The sequence below is a fragment of the Bufo gargarizans genome, chromosome 4 (genome assembly GCF_014858855.1).
Source record: "Bufo gargarizans isolate SCDJY-AF-19 chromosome 4, ASM1485885v1, whole genome shotgun sequence".
Taxonomy (NCBI): Eukaryota; Metazoa; Chordata; class Amphibia; order Anura; family Bufonidae; genus Bufo; species Bufo gargarizans.
The window spans coordinates 3,400,401-3,423,117 of NC_058083.1; the positions used below are offsets into that span (position 1 = coordinate 3,400,401).

The 22,717-nt window shown below is 45.3% G+C and overlaps 1 protein-coding gene across 1 annotated transcript; it reads left to right on the forward strand.

Annotated features, from left to right (window-relative positions):
* The first annotated feature begins 31 nt into the window (after positions 1-31).
* LOC122934409 (gastrula zinc finger protein XlCGF26.1-like) lies at positions 32-21,993 on the forward strand. Its single transcript, XM_044289845.1, has 2 exons — positions 32-88; positions 20,297-21,993. The coding sequence occupies exon 2, from the start codon at positions 20,329-20,331 to the stop codon at positions 21,769-21,771; it is 1,443 nt and encodes a 480-aa protein (XP_044145780.1). The 5' UTR covers positions 32-88; positions 20,297-20,328; the 3' UTR covers positions 21,772-21,993.
* The last annotated feature ends 724 nt before the right edge of the window (positions 21,994-22,717 follow it).

Sequence of the window (22,717 nt, forward strand, 5' to 3'; positions counted from 1 at the left end):
AAAGTGGAGGATGAAGAAGAGCGGATGATGGGCGATCCCCCATGTAAGAGTGAGGTGGAGGAGGACATTCCAGTCCATGTGACCACAGGTATGGAATAATGAATGGAGGAAGGGAATTAGGAGGTTTCTTCAGGTGAGGCTCCACCTCAGAGCTGCAGTAAAGGAGCCCTCCGGGCAGTGACCCAGCTTTGAGTCTTGAAATAGCAGTCTAATGGTTTTATACTAGTAAAGGCACTGGAGACATGTAGTAATGGCTGTTATACCTCAGGTAGGTGTCATCAGATGCCAGGTGTTATAGATGACATTACTTCTACATTATAAAGGCTGGAGACATGTAGTAATGGCTGTTATACCTCAGGTAGGTGACATCAGATGCCGGGTGTTATAGATGACATTACTACTACACTATAAAGGCTGGAGACATGTAGTAATGGCTGTTATACCTCAGGTAGGTGTCATCAGATGCCGGGTGTTATAGATGACATTACTACTACGCTATAAAGGCTGGAGACATGTAGTAATGGCTGTTATACCTCAGGTAGGTGACATCAGATGCCGGGTGTTATAGATGACATTACATCTAAACTATAAAAGCTGGAGACATGTAGTAATGGCTGTTATACCTCAGGTAGGTGTCATCAGATGCCAGGTGTTATAGATGACATTACTACTACACTATAAAGGCTGGAGACATGTAGTAATGGCTGTTATACCTCAGGTAGGTGTCATCAGATGCCAGGTGTTATAGATGACATTGTACTTATTTTGAGCTAAAAATCTTTTTTTCAGTATTTAAAATATGGAGTCCTTTTCTCTGTACAGAGCTGAGATGCTCTACTGGCAGGATATGAGTTTTCTCTCTGCTCCGTCAGGCAGGGAGGTGACGGGCTCCTTATCTCTGACATTATAGACCCTCATTATAGATCAGTTCTTATCTTACTGATGGCCTCTAAGGCCTGTATTACACCAACAGATTATCTGACAGATTTTCTGACCATTCATTGGTCAGATGGCCTATTACACACACAGATCTTTTGTTATACACACCAACTATTGGTCTCATTGGACAGATATTGGTCAGATAATCTGTTGGTGTAATACAGGCCTTAGTAATTTAGAGATCAGGATTATTAGATGACCAGCACAAGTACCAGTCACACAGCTAGAAAAACAATTAACCCTTTGTGACAGAACGGCTCAATATTTTTACTAAAGACCAATTGAAAATTATTTTTTTTGCCCTAAATGAGTAAAATGCAATCATAAAATAATGTTCCCCATACATAGTCTTTAAATGTATTTTATTGGGATTTTATGTGATCGACCAACACAAAGTACAAGTCTGTGTGAGGTTTCTCTGCAGAAGCGTCTGTGAACAGCAATTTTTAAGTCTTGTCACAGACAAGACTAAACCCTTCCATTGTAGCTCTGGCTGGATGTTTAGGGTTGTTGTCCTGCTGGAATGTGAACCCCTGCACCAGTCTGATGTCTTCTGCAGCCTCTTCCAGGTTTTCCTCCAGGATTGCCCTGTATTCAGCTCCTTCCATCTTCTCATAAACTCTGACCAGCTTTCCTGTCCCTGCTGAAAAGAAGCCCCCCCACAGTATGATGCTGCCACCATGTTTCACGGTGGGTATGGTGGGTTCAGGGTGATGTGCAGTGGTAGTTTTTGTCGCACATAGCATTTTGCATTTGTGCCAAAAAGTTCCACTTTGGTCTCCTCTGACCAGAGCACCTTCTTCCACGTGTTTGCTGTGTCCCCTACATGGATTATGGCAAACTGCAAACAAGATTTCTTATGGCTTTCTTCTTGCCACTCTTCCATAAAGGGCAGATTGGTGGAGTACACAACTAATAGGTGTGCTGTAGACAGATTCTCCCACCTGAGCTGTGGATTTCTGCAGTGTGACCATGGTCCTCCTGGCTGCTTCTCTAATTGGTGCTCTCCTTGCCTCGTCTGTCAGTTAAGGTGAACAGTCATGTATTTCTAGATTTGCAGTTGTGCCATACTCCTTCCATTTTCGGATAATGGATTGACCAGTGCTCCATGAGATGTTCAGAACTTTGTATATTTTTTATAATCTAACCCTGCTTTACACTACTTCACAACTTTATTCCTGACCTGTCTGGCGTGTTCCTTGGTTTTCATGATGCTGTTTGATCCTTGATGTTCTCTAACAAACCTCAGAGGCCTTCACAGAAGAGCTGGAGTTATACTGAGAATACATTACACACAGGTGGACTCTATTACTAATTAGGTGACTTCTGAATGCAAAGGTCACAATAGATTTTATTTAGGGGGATCAGAGTACAGGGGGCTGAATACAAATGCATGCCACACCTTTCAGATATTTATTTATTAAACATTTTGGAACCATGTCTCATCTTCTTCTCACTTCACACAGACTTGTGCTTTGTTGGTCGATCACATAAAACCACAATAAAATACATCTAAGTTTGTGAGTGTAACGTGAAAAAATGTGGAAAAGTTCACAGGGTATGAATACTTTTTATGGCACTGTATAAGACCTACATTCCGAATACTGCGCCTTCTTTATGAAAGAACCCAGCCAGCCTACATCGCTTCATGGAATGTTCACTACGCCTTGCCACCAGGATGTATGAGGAGGGGGCTGAGCGAGCTGAAGTTTAAAGGGGAGCTATACCCTGTGGTTTATATACTTCATGGGTTACCTGAAATGCTTTTATTTTGTCGAGTTAAGACCAAGAGGATAGAGTGTTCCTCAAGAAACCTGCCCCCGCATGGCTTACACCATTGTATAAGCAGTGAGTGGATAAGGTTATGGAGGAAGAATCCCCATCTCTCAGTCAGAACATTAGACGTGATTAGGATGGAAGTATCTACTTCTTTTAAAGCTTTTGAGAATCTTCCACATTATCTGGGAAGTTAGCATCTTCTATTACTGTATCCGACTCTGCCTCCTCTGATGAGGAACTCCACTTCATCTTCTGACTATGAACTATTCTTCAGAATACAAGGGCGGACTGGCAACTTAAAGTGGCCCCATGTTGTAGGAAGGTCCGAATTACCAGAAGACGGGGCAACACAAGTAGACGGGATCAACAATACCATAGTGCAAAACACCATCCCAGCAGAACCAAATAACACAATGTAGCACAATATAGAGGATTATAAGGCACTCTCACCTGCAATGGTAGAATCACCTGAGGTGCACGGATGCCGCCCCTGGGTGCGGTAAAATCCAAAATAAAAAAGAGAAAAATCCGTCTCTCTTCAGATGAAGTATAATAACTTTATTCCAGCGAAGTAAAATCCGTACAGGTGTACATGAAACAATCTACGCGTTTCAGACCTCTGAGGTATATGGGTCCTTCCTCATGACAAACATGTATATGAAATGGGATCTCCCTCTTAAGTATCCCAGACTAACCCCTGGTTAATGAGTATCACCTGGGAGGTGGAGACCCAAGAGGGCGTTCCCATGCAGATGACAGAAACAAAAAAAACTTTTTAACCAAAAGCAAAAACAAGCATGAGGAAGAGACCTAAATATAAATCATGTCACTAAAACAGCGATCATCAAAATGAATAAAAATTCTAAGAGAGCAATAGTCATAATGGCAATGAGTATATATAGCAAGGAAACGCCATGGTCCCATATCAATATTGTAAAATGAGATCATGGCGTTTATTCAGCCCACAGGGCTGGCGAGATTCTAACTGGAAGATCCAGAAGGCCTCCCTGTTAGGAGTTTCCTCCTGTGATCTCCCCCCCCTGGGCGGCAAAAAAACTCTTCCCATGCCCTTGACTTGTAAGTGGGACACATCACCAGCATGTACGACTGCGAAATGCAGGCTGACTGCAGAGACATTGCGGTCTCTGTAATGTGGCACATCGGATATGTGGCTGCGAATCCGATTTTTTTATGGATTGGTGGTGCAGCCCACATACAACAGGGAACATATTGTGCATGTGTTGAGATACACCACGTGTTTGGTGTTACAATGGATATAAGATTGGATATTATATACCCTTTCATTGTTCATGGATTTAAAACGTTTTTTCAGTAGTCATGTGATGACAACAAATACACTTTTTTTGGCCGCACTTGAAATTGCCTTTGTGTTGTAACCAGGTGGCTTGTGATTTTTTTCCTACTGAGAAAACGCTGGGGCTAATGCTATTGCCTAGGGTGGGCGCCTTTTTAGCTACACACTTAATGCCGTTAGACACAATGTCAGACCAATCGCCATCGAAGTTAAGTACATGAAGATATTTCTTCATAATGTTACATATGGCAGAGAACTCTCGGCTTGTTGGCTGTGATTGGTATCCACTGATTGCCTGCATGCCAGGGACTGTCTGGGGAAGATGAGAGACTGTCTATTCATTTGTAAGGCCATTTTTTTGGCATATTGTATATCCTTCTGTAAATAATCCCTACGTAACAGTCTGTCAGTTATGTTAGAAGCTTCTCTTTCAAATGCCCTCTGGTCGGAGCAATTCTGGCGGCACGTATCAGTTCACCCCTGGGGATACTATGGATAGTGTGGGAGGGATCACATGACTGGGCCAATAATATGGTGTTCCCAGCCAGTTGTTTGCGGTGGGTGAATGTGTTAACTGCACGAGTGGAGGGCTCCCCCCTCAGGCATAGATTCAAAAACTGGATCTCAGTTTGATGAGTATGAAACACAAATTGTATATCATCCACCTTGGAGTTGAAATATTCCATGAGCTCCGGTATGGACGTCACATCACCAGACAACACCATCAGTAGGTCATCGATGTAACGTCCATACCAGAGTAGGTGGTCCAGGAGTGGGAAGGTGTCGATGAGGAGAAAGTGTCCCTCCCACCACGCCATAAATATATTAGCAATGGAGGGAGAGAACTTGGCCCCCATCGACACCCCCGACACCTGGAGATAAAAATTCTCACCAAACAAAAAATAATTGTGCCTGAGGAGGAAATCCACCACGTGGACAACATATTCCCTGAGTACAATCACTGTAATGGTCAAAAAACCACCTCAACGAAATAACAGCCAGATTATGGGGACTATTAGTATATAAGGAAGTAATGTCCGCTGTTATCCACGAATAGTTATCCCTCCACTCAAAGTCAGCAAAAGCTTGTAACACCGCCCTGGTGTCCTTGAGAAACCCTGGAATGAGTGGTATCAGCGGTGTGTAGCTAAAAAGGCGCCCACCCTAGGCAATAGCATTAGCCCCAGCTTTTTCTCAGTAGGAAGAAAATCACAAGCCACCTGGTTACAACACAAAGGCAATTTCAAGTGCGGCCACAAAAAGTGTATTTGTTGTCATCACATGACTACCGAAAAAACGTTTAAATCCATGAACAGTGAAAGGGTATATAATATCCAATCTTATATCCATTGTAACACCAAACACGTGGTGTATCTCATCACATGCACAATATGTTCCCTGTTGTATGTGGGCTGCACCACCAATCCATTAAAAAATCGGATTCGCAGACACATATCCGATGTGCCACATTACAGAGACCGCAATGTCTCTGCAGTCAGCCTGCATTTCGCAGTCGTACATGCAGGTGATGTGTCCCACTTACAAGTCAAGGGCATAGGAAGAGTTTTTTTGCCGCCCAGGGGGGGGAGATCACAGGAGGAAACTCCTAACAGGGAGGCCTTCTGGATCTTCCAGTTAGAATCTCGCCAGCCCTGTGGTCTGAATAAACGCCATGATCTCATTTTACAGTATTGATATGGGACCGTGGCGTTTCTTTGCTATATATACTCATTGCCATTATGACTATTGCTCTCTTTGAATTTTTATTCATTTTGATGATCGCTGTTTTAGTGACATGATTTATATTTAGGTCTCTTTACCTCATGCTTGTTTTTGCTTTTGGTTAAAAAGGTTTTTTTGTTTCTGTCATCTGCATGGGAACGCCCTCTTGGGTCTCCACCTCCCAGGTGATGCTCATTAACCAGGGGTTAGTCTGGGATACTTAAGAGGGAGCTCCCATTTCATAAACATGTTTATCATGAGGAAGGACCCGTATACCTCAGAGGTCTGAAACGCGTAGATTTTCATGTACACCTGTACGGATTTTACTTCGCTGGAATAAAGTTATTATACTTCATCTGAAGAGAGCCGGATTTTTCTCTTTTTTATTTTGAATGCACAATATACTGCCCCAAAAGATGTCCCTCTGTGGTGGCCATCAATAGCTATCTGTCCTCCTCCTCCTCCTCCTCCAGTCATCTATGGAGCAGGGGGCTTAGGAGGTGAGGTGCTGGCCATGTGTGGTCGCTGGCTGGGTACCAGAGTACCTGATTCTCACAGCATTAGTTACTGTTGACACCTCATTAGGTACCCGGTCAGCAGCAGAGAGGAGAACTTGAGTGGCTCCCTGGGGTATCCGCCCACCGGGAAATTTCCCTAATGCTAATCTGCCCATGGACAGGGATACTCTGATGATAACTGAGGGATTTCTTTGTAAGAGCCAGTCAAACTAAAAAAACAAAAAAAAAGTCTAATTAACAAAGACGCAGGATCACTCGGCCTGAGAAAAAGGGGCACTCTGCTTTTCTCACTCATATCATTGGGGGACACAGGACCGTGGGTATAGCTTGCTGCTGCCACTAGGAGGCGACACTAGGCTGAAAGCTGTTAGCTCCTCCCCTGCCAGCTATACCCCCTCCAGTCTGGAGAGAGCATATCAGTTTTTAGCTTATTGTCGTAGGAGGCAGACCTCCCTGCTTAGCAGGGTGGCTCTGTGATTTATTTTATTTTACTCTTTTTCTCTCACAGGTTTCACACAGAGCTGCTCTGTATCCCCGGGAGGCTTGCCGGTGTCAGTTGTCCCACCGCCTTGCCTCCCCCAAGAAGACAAGTGGACCAGGGCAGCCTAGCTCCCATGCTTCCCGCCAGCAAGAGGGCCACCTGCTCCAAGCCCTTTATTGCCCGGTCCCCTACCACTTCGGTGCCAGCAGCCGTAGAGGTGGCACTGCTGGTCTGTCTTGGAAGGGGGAAGACCACAGATGAAGGCAGGTGAGGGGTTAATGTCACCACACGTTTGCGGTGATCGGCGGCGGTCTCCTACCACTTGCCCTTGCAGTCACGGTGGCAATTCGATTCAGTTTTGTTGTCCTTTATCGGGCATACTGAGCGGGCATTCAGGAGGCGTGGCTTGAGGTTCTTCCTCGTTCAGGCTCCTCAGCGTCCTGGGGGGGGCATCTTTCCCGCCGCGGAAGCGTCCCTCCCCTCTTCTTCTCGGCTCTCCTCCACGTTGGTGTGACACAGGACCTGGGTTACGGGCATTCTGGTAGGAACATCTCTACCCCCTCCAGCCTAGAGTATCTGTGGCACTCGTGTGACCCGGCCAATAAGTCCCCTCAGGTACCCTGCAGGGCCAACTACTATGCCTGCACTTCGTGCAGGGTAAAATTGCCTCGTGGACAGGCAACATCTCTGTGTTCTGCATGCCATGTGCCTGCACAAAGCCATCCCTCCCCTCCACAGCCAACAGAAGTACAGGACCATCCTGGCTGTGTAGAACCTGACTTGGCAAGGTCCCTGTCCCGGACAGTGGAAGACCTTTCTAAAATCTCCCACTTCACCCTTTCTCTATTGGGTCGTTTGATTGAAAAATCACCACCGGTGCAGTCTACACCGTCTCAGGGTCGTACAACCCAGGAGCAGGCTTCCCAGCAAGCGTCCCAGAGCAGGTCGCCGTTCCTCCTCTGACTCATCAACATCCCCACCTCCTCCCGGTTCCCATTCCTCCCTTGGTGACGCGCTGTCGGAGGGGGAGATTGTGGATTCGGATGCGGCAATAGACCCGGAGCAAACTTTCCAGATTGCATCCATGGTAGATAGTCTAGTATCTGCTATCCGGGATACTTTTCAGGTACAAGAGGACCTTCCCTCCACTAGCCACCAGGGGGTGTCTCTTTTGCGTGCGAGATAGGCCTCTAAATCTTTTCCCTTACACGACGATGTTTCTGTGGTTGTAGCAAAAGCTTGGGAACAGCCAGGTCTGCGCTTGCTGGTTCCAAAGCGGCTGGACCTGCTCTATCCTTTTCCAGCTGATTGCGTGATGAAATGGTCCTCTCTTCCGAATGTGGATCCACCGGTTGCTTGCCTACGAAGAACATGGTCCACCGGGTCTTGAAGAGAGGAGCCATCTGCCATCAGAATGGCCGTCGCATTACACCAAGACCATCTCCCTAATGCAGAGCTCCAATCCTTGGCAATCCAAATCTTTCAGGCAGGAAAGTACCTCTGCGAGGCGGCTTTGGATGCTGGTACTATGGTCGCGCGTTTTTCCGCTCTCGTAGTCTCTATTCGCCGGGAGCTCTGGCTTAAAGTTTGGGCGGCAGATTCCTCCTCTAAGCGCTCGCTTTCGAGCCTCCCTTTGGCACCCGTCCGGCAGCTACCTCGGCGGCCAGACTGCCCACACAGGACCAGCGAAAAAAGCCATCCTTTCAGCCCCAGCTGGCCTAGCGTCCGTGGGCTCAGCCACCACGTTCCTCTTCAGGAAAACAATCTTCTGCATGAAGGTGTGCTTCCCCCTCGCTGGTGGGGGGTGGTCTCCTCCTCTTTCAGGAGACCTGGCGAGCTCACATCTCGGATGCATGGACACTCGAGGTCATCACCTCAGGTTACAAAATAGAATTCAAGCCCATCCCTCCCAACCCGTTTTTTCCTCTCTCAACCCCCCATCGATCCAGTTCGGGCTGCGGCATTCTTTCAGGCAGTTCAATCCCTTCTCACGCGGGGGGGGGGTGATTAATTCCCCTAGAGGAAAGATTTACGGGTTTCTATTCAAACTTGTTTGTGGTTCCCAAAAATAAAGGCGAGGTCCGCCTGGTGCTGGACCTCAAGGTGGTAAACCACTTCCTCCGAAGTCCCTTCGCTCCGTGGTTGCTTTGTTGGTCCAAGGGGAATTCATGGCCTCCTTAGGCATTCAGGACGCCTACCTTCGCGTTCCCATCGCAGCTGTTCACCAACGTTTTATTCATTTCGCTGTTCAGTCGTGCCATTACCAATTCGTCACCCTTCCATTCGGTCTGGCGACAGCTCCTCGGGTGTTCACGAAGGTACTCGCTCCCCTCCTGGGCCTTTTGCGGTCCAGTGGCATTACTCTTCTCCCGTATCTGGATGACATTCTGATCAAGGCTCCGAAAGTCTTGGGATCACCTTGGACACTCTCGCCCGATTCGGTTGGTTAGTGAATCTGAGAAAGTCCTCCCTCAGTTTTTCCACCCAGATCAGAGTCCTCAGCATGACGCTGGACTCGGGTGCGGCATTGGTACACCTTTCGCAGGACAAGAGATTGTACATCCAGTGGTCAGTGCGTCTGCTACTTCGGCGCCGCAGTACGTCAATCCGCAATTGTATCCGTGTACTGGGAATCGATGGTGGCAAATTTCCGGATTCACTGGATCGGGAGATTCACCTGTCTAGGCAGGTACAGTCGGCACTCGGTTGGTGCATCCTTTCTCCCAGTCTCATGGACGGTTGTTACAACAGACGGCAGTCTTCACGGTTGGGGGGGCGTCTTAGCCACTCGGACAGTCCAGGGCGTTTGGTCTCAGAGTTCAAACTATCCATCAACATCTTGGAGCTCGGGGGGCGGAGCCTGCACCGGAGCGAGATGGCAGCCTGAAGTGCAGCTCTGCTGTATAAGAAGCCTTCATAGCCTTTTCAACCCTGCTTTTTGGACCCAGAATGGTCAAAATAGGTGACCAAAGATCTGTGGACACACAGGGGACCAGTAAAGAAAGGATTCCAACGGAGGGAATGGACAAATTCCTAAAGAAAGCTGCACAGGCACATGTTGCCAAAGAATCTAAGATGGCGCCCGGAACGCCGAGAGCGGCGGGGAGCAATGTGAAAACTGCGGCGTCCTCTGAGAAGGTAAGGGAGGCTTCCCCTGGAGCCGATTCCCTGCCTATATCAAGATCTTTCTTGAAAGAAGCTTTAAGTGAAGCGCTAGTCCCTCTGAAATCGGACCTCACTTCTATAAAGGAAGATATGCGGCACATTGGGAGGAGAGTTGAAGCGCTAGAAGACTCACAAGTCGCGATCATTTCTCATCAAAAGGAAACTGCATCCGCTCTGTCCCTGCACCAAAGGCACCTTAACTCCTTATACACACTCCTGGAAGATCAGGAGAACAGAGGGAGACGCAATAATTTGCGATTTAGAGGCATACCTGAATCGGTGGGAGCAGGAGAGGTACAGGAAGCGGTGATGAATATCTGCCTGCAGCTGCTGGGCCCAGATTCCTCTCATGAGATCAGCATAGAGAGAGCACACAGGGCGCTGCGCCCTAAGCCTTTACCTACAGAACCACCAAGGGACGTGATCTGTAAATTCTTACATTACCCTGTCAAGGACGCAATCCTGACCAAAGCAAGGAATGCCCCACAAGTTAGTGTGGATGATTGCCCTATCTCTATATTCCAGGACTTAGCTCAAACCACCTTAAAGAAGAGAAGAGCTCTAAAACCACTAACTGAATGGTTACGCAACAACAAAGTGATGTATAAATGGCTTTTTCCGTTTGGTCTGTCCTTTGTTTTCAATGGTCAGAGATTCTCCATCTCCACTTCTCAAGATCTGAATAAAGCCTTTGATGTCCTACAAATCGACCACCTTCATGTTGAAAATTGGGACATTATTCAAGGAGATATCTCTTCATCCAATCTCCCTACATATATGTTTATGTCCATTCAGTATAACGCCTTATTTCCTCATCTGTGCTTTATTTCTAATAGTGGTCCAACCCATTAGCCTATTTGAAGGTGATACACATGGACACAATATGTTGTGTACTTTTCCCCCCCTACTCCTTATTCTGAGCTTTACAGTTCTAACTTCTAATTTGATGACATTTATTTGTTATCACTGTTTTTATGTTTATGTTGTTCTTCTTATTATGATGACAGGTTACTCCTACTGCCAAGGATACAATCCCACAGAGAGGGGGGGCGTTTCTGGAACCCGAATGCTCCGCCGTGAAAGGCTAAGTACCCTTATATTACACTCACATGAGATTCCACAGGGCTTACATGGATTTAACATTATTTTGAACAATGGCTGATTTAAAAGTTGCTTCATTTAATGTTAAAGGATTCCACGCCCCCTCCAAACGCTGCCAAATATTCTCACAAATGAAGAAAGAGAATTGCTCTGTATTGATGCTCCAGGAGACGCATTTTAAATTCAATAAATATCCCAACCTCTCCAGATCCCTGTTCCCTCTTTGGTTCCATTGTGGATCTAATTCAGCCGCGTCTAGAGGCGTGAGCATTGGGTTCCGGAAGGGCCTTCCCTTTTCCTATTTAACATCTTGGAGCTCCGGGCAATTTATCTATCCCTTCGCAATTGGACTCCCCTACTGCAGGGCCATCCGATCCGAGTGCAATCAGACAATGCCACTGCGGTGGCTTATATCAACCACCAAGGGGGGACCCTGGCAGTGATGAAAGAATCCGCGAAGATTCTGCAGTGGGCGGAAGACCACGTTCCGGTGATATCTGCTGTCTACATTCTGGGAGTGGAAAATTGGACGGCGGATTTTTTCAGCCGGTTAACGGTGGACCCGGGGGAGTAGTCTCTCCATCAGGAGGTGTTCGAGGCTCTCTGTCTCCAGTGGGGACGGCCAGTTGTGGACTTAATGGCGTCCAGGCTGAATCACAAGCTCCCTTGCTTCTTCTCTCGCGCAAGGGACCCCGAGCCACATGGCGTGGATGCTCTTGTGGAGCCATGGGACGACTTCTCTTTCCTGTACGTCTTTCCACCCTTACCTCTCCTGCCCAGGATTCTGCGCAGAATCAGGATGGAGAACATCCAGGGGATCCTGATTGCTCCAGACTGGCCTTGTCGAGCCTGGTATTCAGAGCCCATTCTTCCTCTAGGGGATGCGCCGTGGCCCCTTCCACTCAGGGCCAACCTTCTTTCACAAGGTCCAGTCTTCCACCAGAGTTTGGATACGCTACGTTTAACGGCGTGGCTATTGAAACCTTCATTTGGAGACAGAAGGGTTTCTCTGATGCAGTCATTAGGATTAGGATTAGAACCAGGAAACCCTCATCATCCAAGATTTATTACAGGACTTGGAAGTCCTTCCTGCGCTTCTGTGAGGAGCGCGATCTCCCTCCCAGACGTTTATTCCTTCCTAATATACTGGCAGCGTTTCTGCATTCCGGATTGGAGCTGGGTCTGGCACATAGTTTGTTGAAAGGGCAGGTCTCTGCCCTGTCCATTTTTTTCCAAAAGCCCCTGGCCGGGTTAGCTCCGATCAAGACGTTTATGCAGGGGGTGGCTCACACAGTGCCCTTATCGTCCCCCTTACATGCTTGGGACCTGAACTTGGTTCTGGGTTCTGTCCAGGCCATTCCGTTTGAACCTCTGAGGGAGGTCTCTCTTCGCTTGCTCTCCTGGAAAATAGTCTTTTTGGTGGCCATCATCACATCTATCCGGAGAGTTTCAGAACTGGCAGCTGTTTCTTGCAAGGAACCCTTCTTGGTGTTCCATCAGGATAAAGTGGTGCTTCGCCCCATGCCATCTTTTCTACGTAAGGTAGTATCAGCTTTTCATGTTAATGAGGACATTGTTCTGCCCTTGTTTTGTCCGCAGCCTTCTCATCCAAGGGAGATCTTGCTCCATCGTCTGGATATGGTGCGGGCTTTGAAGACGTACCTATCAGTCGGGGCCCCCTTTTGGGGTACGGATGCTTTGTTTGTCATCCCAGAGGGTCCTCATAAGGGGTTGGCGGCCTCCAAGGTGACGATTGCCCGGTGGATTCAATCGGCGATTGCTGAGGCTTATCACTCCAGGGACAAGGCGCCTCCTCCTGGGTTCACTGCTCACTCTACCAGAGCAGTCAGAGCTTCTACACCACGTTTCTGCGTCTCAATCTTGCAGGCCGCAGTGTAGTGACTTCCATGAGGGAGTTGTTTTCTTGGAGGTGGTGTTTTCCTCCCCGGGGACTGCTTTAGGACGTCCCACGGTCCTGTGTCCCCCAATGATATGAGCGAGAAAACAAGATTTTTGTGAACTCGCCTGTAAAATCTCTTTCTCGCTTTATTCATTCGGGGACACAGCACCCACCCATTGTTCTTAGTGCGGCAGGTGGGGTTCATGGATTGCCAGTTGGGACCTTGTTTTGCTTTGGTCTTATGACAGTGTGCAGTTCTTGTTTGGTTTTCAGTTTACTTCTGCTTCTCCTACTGCTGGAGAACAAACTGATATGCTCTCTCCAGACTGGAGGAGGTATAGCTGGCAGGGGAGGAGCTAAGCTTTCAGCTTAGTGTCGCCTCCTAGTGGCAGCAGCAAGCTATACCTACGGTCCTGTGTCCCCTAATAAATAAAGCGAGAAAGAGATTTTACAGGTGAGTTCACAATCTCGTTTTTTTTCCCCAGGCTTGTGAATACATTTTGGCAAGCTGTTAGATGAAAAGCATTGTAAAGCATGGTTACCACCTTCAGTCCCGGCCCCAGAAAAATACAAAATCTCAGATTTACATGCAAATTCAGAAAGAGCTTTTGCAGTAAACAAGGAGAAACCTCAGTGAGATAAATCCATACCTGGCGTGTAAGGAAATTCAGGACTGAGTCCATCCAATCCGCAATCAAGTATCGTTTCAAGGACTGTGTGATGGGCACAATAGTTACGAAAGATGCTTAGTATCGCGTGCCGATTCTTCATTTTCATTTTTTTTTATTTTTTTATTTTTTTATTACAGGGTTACAGGGGAAAAACAAATTTGGGTTTCTTTATTTTCAATATCGTGCCCTATCGTTTTGGAGTCTGCCAAGCCCCCAGAGTGTTCACGGGGAGACCCGTGTAACCCTTTGAATAGGCCACCATAAAAAGGCATATTGGCGGTCATTGGGTTAAAGAGGTTTTCAGGTTTAATGTTTCCTCCGCTCCAGATAAATAGCATGGGATGCATTTAAGGCTTTTGTTGGGGGTTTGGGTTAAAGGGGTTCTCCAGGCTTTTACTATAAATATCAGATCAGCGGTGGTCCGACGCTTGGCACCCTCGCCGATCAGCTGTATGAAGGGAAGGCGCGTGCATTGCGCACATGCCGTCTCCCTTCCTGGTCACCGCTGCTGCTGTCTATGGCAAAGCTCTCCTGTGAGCGGCATCACATCTTCTGTACTTTATTTCACACCATCAACACGGATCCATCTTCAATATCTTTTCTTACGCGTTTCGATCATAACGTCTTAGTCACAGCCGGGGTTACACTAATAAATGCCATCTTTACATACTGTCCAGTCTGAGACTCCCAGCATGCACCTCTCACTATGGGGGGAGCGCCGGCCCCTGTGGTTACCAAACCTGAGTGAAAACAGATGGAATTGGAAACCTGAGCATGGTGGGAGAGTCACTCCTGAAGTGTTAGTAGGTGAGCGATGGTGGGATGTTATGTCCGTCAGTACGCCTCTCCTTCCTCATCTGAAACCATCTGGATTGTTCTTGTGATGTTGTATGAAATGTTTGGAGGCCGAGGAAGGGTTAACTGCACTTTTGCTGGTGACAAATGCTTCCGCAGGGCAGGTTGTGCGGCCACGTACTGGACACTGCAACACGTGCGAGTTATTCCCTAGGTATGTAGTGGAGCAGTGGATGTAGGACTGGATCTGCGGTGCAAGATGGAAACAGATGCCGCACTTCCAAAAACCTGCAAGCTTTGCAGATATTGTGTCCACACTTATGGGAACCATTCACACTAAGCCAAGTAGCCGCAAACAAACTGGGTGAACCGGAGCTGATAAAGCGTCTCATATCTAATGCTTTACATCTACAATTACTGCACATTTTCATTCTTTTTTAATCAGTTTTTTGGATGTAAATATTTACAGTGGTTTTGTCTGAGGTGAAATCCGTCCGTCCACGTAGCGTAAACCCGTCTCGTGTCATCCAATACACCGTAAAAAAGCCGCCCCTATGAGTGAACTTTTATAGGGCAAAGAGAAACTGCTTCACTGAAGGTGGGACTACAAGTACCAGACTAACTGAGCGAGGCTATCCCGGGTGGGCTGTCCATCGGGCAGCGCAGAATTAACATGATCAGCGGTGATGGTAAATCCAAAGCACAGAGCGAGACGCAGTCAAATACCGTGAACAATTCCAGGAAATACAGAGGATATTTGATCATTTCTCCCCATTCTGAGACAAGGCCACGTGCCGGATAAAACTGCCGCAGAAGGAGCGCAGATTGTGCCTAAGAAGCCCCAACATTGGGACCGCAAAAATTTGCGGCTACTTGGCTTAGTGTGAATGGTTCTCATAAGTGCGGACACAATATCTGCAAAACTTGTCGGTTTTTGGAAGTGGTGCATCTTCTTTATGGCTCATGCACACGAACATGCCATGTTTTACTGTCTGCAAATTGTGGATCCTCAAAATACAGATGCTGCCCATGTGCCAAATTTTGGCGGGGCCACGGAACGGAGTAACGGATTCGGACAGCACACAGAGTGCGGCCTACTATAGTGAATGGGTCTACACCCGAGCCGCAAAACATGTGTCTTGGGTGCGGAACCAAACCACGTTCATGTGAATGCGCCCTAAGGCTACTTTCACATCTGCGGTTTTGCAGGATCCGGCAGGGTTCAGCAAAAACACTTCCTTTAGGATATTACAACCGTCTGTATCTGTAATAAACTGATCCGGTTCGATTATCTTCAAAATGACCAAGATGTAAGTCAATGGTGCCGGATCCGTTTTCTCCTACACATTATCCCATGACCACTGCATGCAGCGTTTTCTGTCCGGCCAAATGGGACGCAATGTAATCTGGTGACTCCGTTCCGTTTTGTCCCCATTGACAGCGAAGGGACAGAACTGAAGCGTTTTCCTCCGGTAGTGAGATCCTACGACATATCTCAGTCCGGAGAATCCTGCAGCACAGGGGACACTACATTCCTAGTCCAATAACTTGTACTTCCTGCAATGTCCAGTACGTGGCTGCACAGCCTGCCCTTTAACCCTTTCTACCTCTGCCTTCCCAGAGCCATAACTTGTTTGTCTGTTCACATCGCCAGATCTGGGCTTGGTTTTTCAGGACAAGTTGTACTTTCCAACCCACCATTTAATATTGCGTATGATGTAGAGGGAAGCCGGAAGTAAATTCAGAAAAGGGGTCAAATGTAAAAAAAAAAAAGTTTATTTTTTTTCTTTACAACGTTCGATGTGCGATAAAACTGACCAGTTAATATTACTATAAGAAAGAGAAGAAAATCCAGCTCTCTCCGGTGAAAAAATGAAAAACTTTATTCCAGCGAATTAAAATCCATACAGGTGTACATATAACAGTCAACGCGTTTCAGACCTCAGAGAAATACGGGTCCTTCCTCATGACAAACGTGTTTATGAAATGGGAGCTCCCACAAACTAACCCCAGGCTGATAGGTATCACCTGGGAGGTGGAGACCCAAGGGGCGTTCCCATGCACATGACAGAATAAAAACCTTTTTAACCAAGGGCAGTCACCAGCAAAAAGGGAAAAAAAAACTCACATACAGGTAAATTAAGTCACTAAAACAGTGATCATTAGACTAAATAAAAATACAAATACAAAGAGAGCAAAAGTATTGGTAGCAAAGTGTGTGTGTAGTAGAAAAGACGGCATGGTCCCAAATCAGTACTGTAAAATGAGATCATGACGTCTGTTCAACCCACAGGGCTGGCGAGATTCTAGCTGGAAGATCCAGAAGGCCTCCCTGTTAGGAGTCTCCTCCTGTGATCTCCCCCCAGGCGGCAGAAAAACTCTTCCTATGCCCTTGACCTGTAAGTGGGACACATCACCAGCATGTGCCACTGCAAAGTGCAGGCTGACCGCAGAGACATTCCGGTCCTTATAATGGGGCACATCGGAAATGTGTCTGCGAATCCGATTTTTTAAGGGGGTAGTGGTGCAGCCCACATACAACAAGGAACAGATTGTACATGTAATAAGATACACCACGTGCTTGGTGTTACAGGTAATGTAGGACTGGATGTTGTAAACCCTTTCGTTGTTCATGGACTTGAACGTTTTCTCAGTGGTCATGTGTTGGCAACAGATGCATTTTTTGTGACCGCACTTAAAATGACCTTTGTGCTGTAACCAGGTGGCTTGTGGTTTTTTGGACACTGAAAAAAGGCTGGGGCTAATAATATTACCCAGGGTGGGTGCTTTCTTGGCTACACACTTAATTCCGTTAGACACAATATCGGACCACTCGCCGTCAAAATTGAGTACATACAGATATTTCTTCATAATTTTACATATGGCAGAGAACTCTTGGCTATATTGTGTCACGAAATAGGTTGCTTGCTGGCAGTGATTGGAATCCACTGATGGTCTACGTGCCTGGGACTGTCCCGGAAAAATCAATGACTGTCTATTGATTTGTGAAACCATTTTTTTGGCATGTTGTATATCCTGCTGTAAATAGTCCCTACGTAACAATCTATTAGTGATGTTAGAGGCTTCTGTCTCAAAAGCCCTCTGATCGGAACAATTGCGACGGGCACGTATAAGTTCACCCCTGGGGATGCTGTAGATAGATTGGGAGGGGTGGCATGACTGGGCCAGAAGTATGGTATTACCTGCTAATTGTTTGCGATGAGTCAATGTGTTAACTGCACTAGTGGAGGGCTCCCCCCTCAGGCACAGATCCAAAAATTGGATCTCAGTTTGGTGAGTATGAAACACAAATTGTATATCATCCACCTTGGAATTGAAATATTCCATGAGCTCCGGTATGGACGTCACATCACCAGACCACAACATCAGTAGGTCATCGATGTAACGTCCATACCAGAGTAGGTGGTCCAGGAGTGGGAGGGTGTCGATGAGGAGAAAGCATCCCTCCCACCACGCCATAAATATATTAGCTATGGAGGGAGAGAACTTGGCCCCCATCGACACCCCCGACACCTGGAGATAAAAATTCTCACCAAACAAAAAATAATTGTGCCTGAGGAGGAAATCCACCACGTGGACAACATATTCCCTGAGTACCTGGGTGTAATCACTGTAATGTTCAAAAAACCACCTCAACGAAATAACAGCCAGATTATGGGGACTATTAGTATATAAGGACGTAATGTCCGCTGTTATCCACGAATAGTTATCCCTCCACTCAAAGTCAGCAAAAGCTTGTAGCACCGCCCTGGTGTCCTTGAGAAACCTTGGAATGAGTGGTATCAGGGGCTGTAGTAGAGAGTCCACCCACAGGTCAGTACGAATCCGGCGATACTTTATATGTATAGTTTTTCTTGCGTTTTGATGGTGATAAAATAATTTTAAAAAAGTGGGATAAAATCAGTTTTATTTTTTCGTCTTTATATTTTGACCCCTAGATCTTTTTTGTAATTATGTGCACGGAGCTGTATGGGGGCTCATGTTTTGCGGGGCGAACTGAACTTTTAATTGATGCCTTTCTGGGGGTGTATGACTTTTTGATCACTTTTTATATAATTTTTTTGTAGAAAATAAAGCGACCAGAAATGGTGAATCAGCCATTTTGGCGCTTTTTTCTGTTTTGCTGTTTGCCACATGGGGAAGATATTTTTATACTATAGACGGTTTCGCACATCGCGATACCCATGATGTAATTTTTTTAATTTGTTTAGTTTTTATTTTGGGAACTATAACCAGCAGTCATTAGATTGCTGTTCTCATAGACCGCAGTGCACTGGCCTTGGAGTCTATGAGAAAATTGCTTCTTTCCTATGGAGCCCTATTACAGGTTAGAGCTCCACAGGAAAGACTGTGCAGCCGCCTCCGGTCATGCACAAAGACGGGGGCTGCTGAACGCATGCTCGGCTTCTCCGATCGCTGCAGGGGGGAGCAGGAGCAGCACTGGCAGACGCGCGCTTCCAGTATTTTACAAGCTCAGATGCCGTGGTCAGGATTGACCACGGCATCTGAGGGGTTAAATGCTGGAAGCGGGTATTAGCCGTGGGTGTCTGCTATAAGAAACAGGCGGCCATCCGCAGCTATGGTGCCCACTCCTCTCATTAGCGGGCGTCCTCTTTAAAGACCCGCCCCATGCCATACTATAATGGCGCTGGTCGGGAAAGGGTTAAAGGGCTCATGCACAAAACATACTTTTGGTCTGCATCTGTTCAGCAGTTTTTGTGGGTCGGATGCAGACCCATTCACTTCAGTGGGGCTGTACAAGATGCGGACAGCACACCATATGTGTCCACATCCGTATGTCTGTTCCGTGGCCCTGCAAAATAATAGAACATGTCCTACTACACAAATTGTTTAGATGTATGGTAACTGAAGAAGTTAAACGATGGGGGGGGGATTCAGAAGAGAAGATGACTGAACGAGAGGCGTACTGAAATCTAGATATCCAGAAGGATGGAATGACGGATAACAGCCCCCTATTGCTAATAGTGATGAGTGAAAGCTGCGGATCCTAGAACCAAAGTCGCTTCCCTCAAAACTTCTGAATAATGCTGTACGGAGATCAGTCTTCTTACAGTATTAAAATGTACGGCCTCCGATGAGGAGAAGTCTATCAAGAGTTTATGGAATAACTGCGGCATTTAAAGTGGAAAACGACTTTAAAACTTAGATCCGAACTCGGCTTAAGATCCGAGGTACCAGTCAGAACCATAGGAGCACAGTGTGATTGTACTAGTGTATTAGACTCCAATGCATACATGCCCCGACATGAGCCCTCGTACAGCTCCGTGCATATAATAATTGTATTATAAATGAATCCTAAATAAGGGTAAGAATATGCTGATGCAAAGAAAAAAGTTTGTTTTTTTCCAAAATGTTTCGTCCCCCCCAGTATTAAAACACAAAAAAAAACTATACACATTTGATATCATAATCGTAGTGACCCGGTGAATGGAAGTGACAGGTCAGTTTTACCTCATAGGAAATGCTGTAAAAAGAAAAGCCATAAAACTTTGGCAGAATTTTTACTTTTTTTTTTACAATTCCACCCCATTTGTAACTTTTTCCCTGCTTAGCAGAGAAAAGGAAAAGGTGTATTCCTAACATTCCTGATGGATCCACTTCTGACTTCTGGCACAAAGAATGTATTTTATATTGTATGTGTCTCTCCAGCCTAAGGCCAGATTCATATGAGGTTATTAGAGGTTAATTCGGATATATTATCCATCTGTATTGTGCACATGTGTCCTCAACTCACAGCATCATAGATACATGTGCACGTAACATAGATGGATATGTCTGTAACATGTGAATTCGGCCTCATTGGAATGCGATACATTTATCAAATTGTTTTTACCAAAAAATCATAAAATCTATTCTTAATCTTAACAGAAAATCCCTGTGAGAAGCCTGAAGGAAACATCATGTTATCTCTAGATTATAAAGAAGATGAAGACACCAGGCAGCGCTCTTCAGGAGAAAACTTAATTACCTGTAATGTACATCCAGGACTTCACAATGCAGAGCCATCAAATAATTCCCCCAAGGATGAGGAACTTTCTAATGACCAATCACAGATTATCAACCCAAGTACAAATCTATCACATAATCATCCTAAACATGAGGAATCATCTCCTGACCAATCACAGATTATTACCCCAAATATAGGGCAGAAACAGGGTAAAAGGTTTCATTGTGGGGAACGTGTAAAACATTTCAGATATAAGTCAGAGCTTTCTGTAAACAAAAGTAGTCACACAGAAGAGAAGCCTTATACATGTTCAGAATGTGGGAAATTCTTTACCTTAAAATCAAGATTTGATCAACATAAAAGAATTCACACAGGAGAGGAGCCATATTCTTGTTCAGAGTGTGGTACATGCTTTAAGTGGAAATCAAGCCTTGATATACATAAAAAAATCCACATAGGAGATAAGCCATATTCATGTTCAGAGTGCGGTAAATGTTTTATAGATAAATTACGTCTGGTTACACATCAGAGAATTCACACAGGAGAGAAGCCATATTTCTGTTCAGAATGTGGCAAATATTTTACAGATAAATTCTATCTGGTTGCTCATCAGAGAATTCACACAGGAGAGAAGCCATTTTCTTGTTCAGAATGTGGGAAATGCTTTAACATTAAATCAAGACTTGTACAACACAAAAGAATTCACACTGGAGAGAAGCCATATGCATGTTCAGAATGTGGGAAATCCTTTAACCGGAAATCAAGCCTTGATCTACATAAAAAAATTCACACAGGAGAGAAGCCATATTCATGTTTAGAGTGTGGTAAATGTTTTATAGATAAATTACGTCTGGATACACATCAGAGAATTCACACAGGAGAGAAGCCACATTCATGTTCAGAATGTGGGAAATGCTTTCTCCATAATGGAAGCCTTCATATACATATGAGAATTCACACAGGAGAAAATCCATATTCATGTTCAGAATGTGGGAAATGCTTTAAGATGAAATCAAAACTTGATGAACATAAAAGAATTCACACAGGAGAGAAGCCATATTCATGTTCAGAGTGTGGTAAATGCTTTATCCGGAAAGGAAACCTTGATATACATAAAATAATTCACACAGGAGAGAAGGCATATTCATGTTCAGAGTGTGGTAGATGTTTTACATATAAGTCATATCTGGTTGCACATCAGAGAATTCACACAGGAGAGAAGCCATTTTCATGTTCAGAATGTGGGAAATGCTTTAGCCAGAACTCAACCCTTAAATCACATTTAGTAATTCACACAGGAGAGAAGCCATATTCATGTTCAGAATGTGGGAAATGCTTTAACCAGAACTCAAGACTTAAAACACATAAAAGAATTCACACAGAAGAGAAGCCATAATCATGTTCAGAGTGTGGTAAATGTTTTATATATAAGTCATATCTGGTTGCACATCAGAGAATTCACACAAGAGAGAAGCCATTTTCATGTCCATGATCCGGGAAATGCTTTGTCTCAAAATCAAATTTTAATCAACATAATAGAATCCACACATTAGAGAAGACATGTTGATGTTTTATTTAAGAATAATGTTTTACAAAGAAATTAGTCTTTCAAACTTGCAGACTTGTGTGTTCATTTTACCTCATTGTGCCAATATTTTATGCAAGTGAGCAACAGAAGTTATACTCGCAAGTCACTGGTGAAAAACCTTTTTTGTTTCTTTTATTTCTTTTTACTTTATATCAATATAAAATGGTATATCATGAGGGGGATTTTTATAGCACCAACAGCTGATACATATATTCAAACCATATTGTTTTATACAAAATCATAGCTATAACTAACGCTAACACATGAAAGTGGTCAAACATATAAATGCACTAAAGCTATAAATTTCATTTAACCCTTTAGGTATTAAAGACTAGAGTTTCACTATCCATAAGGTCTCCCTTTGTAACAATCTTCTACTGTTATCCTCCTCATGGACTCCACTTTTTATCACCTACAGAACCAGCCACCTGAGATTTGACACCTGATGGGCCCGATCATAAAAATGTTGAGCGACCATAGTTTCACCTTGTTTTTTCACCTCCACTTTTTCCATCTTACTTTCCCTTCTGAGTTCCTTCCTAATGCTGGACGTATGGTCATTGATTCTGAACCTTATAGCCCGAGATGTTTGCCCAACATATATCTTACCACATGGGCATTTCAAGCAGTATATGACATTACATGTCTCGCGCGTTGCAAAGTCTTTAATTTGTATCCTGTGTGGGGGTGCACTACAGTATCACCTTTAATTATAGCACTACAATTCCCACAGAACGTCCCCTTCTCTTGAGTT

Coding starts and splice junctions, on each gene's coding strand:
- LOC122934409 (XM_044289845.1), top strand. CDS start 20,329: ATGTTATCTCTAGATTATAAAGAAGATGAAGACACCAGGCAGCGCTCT.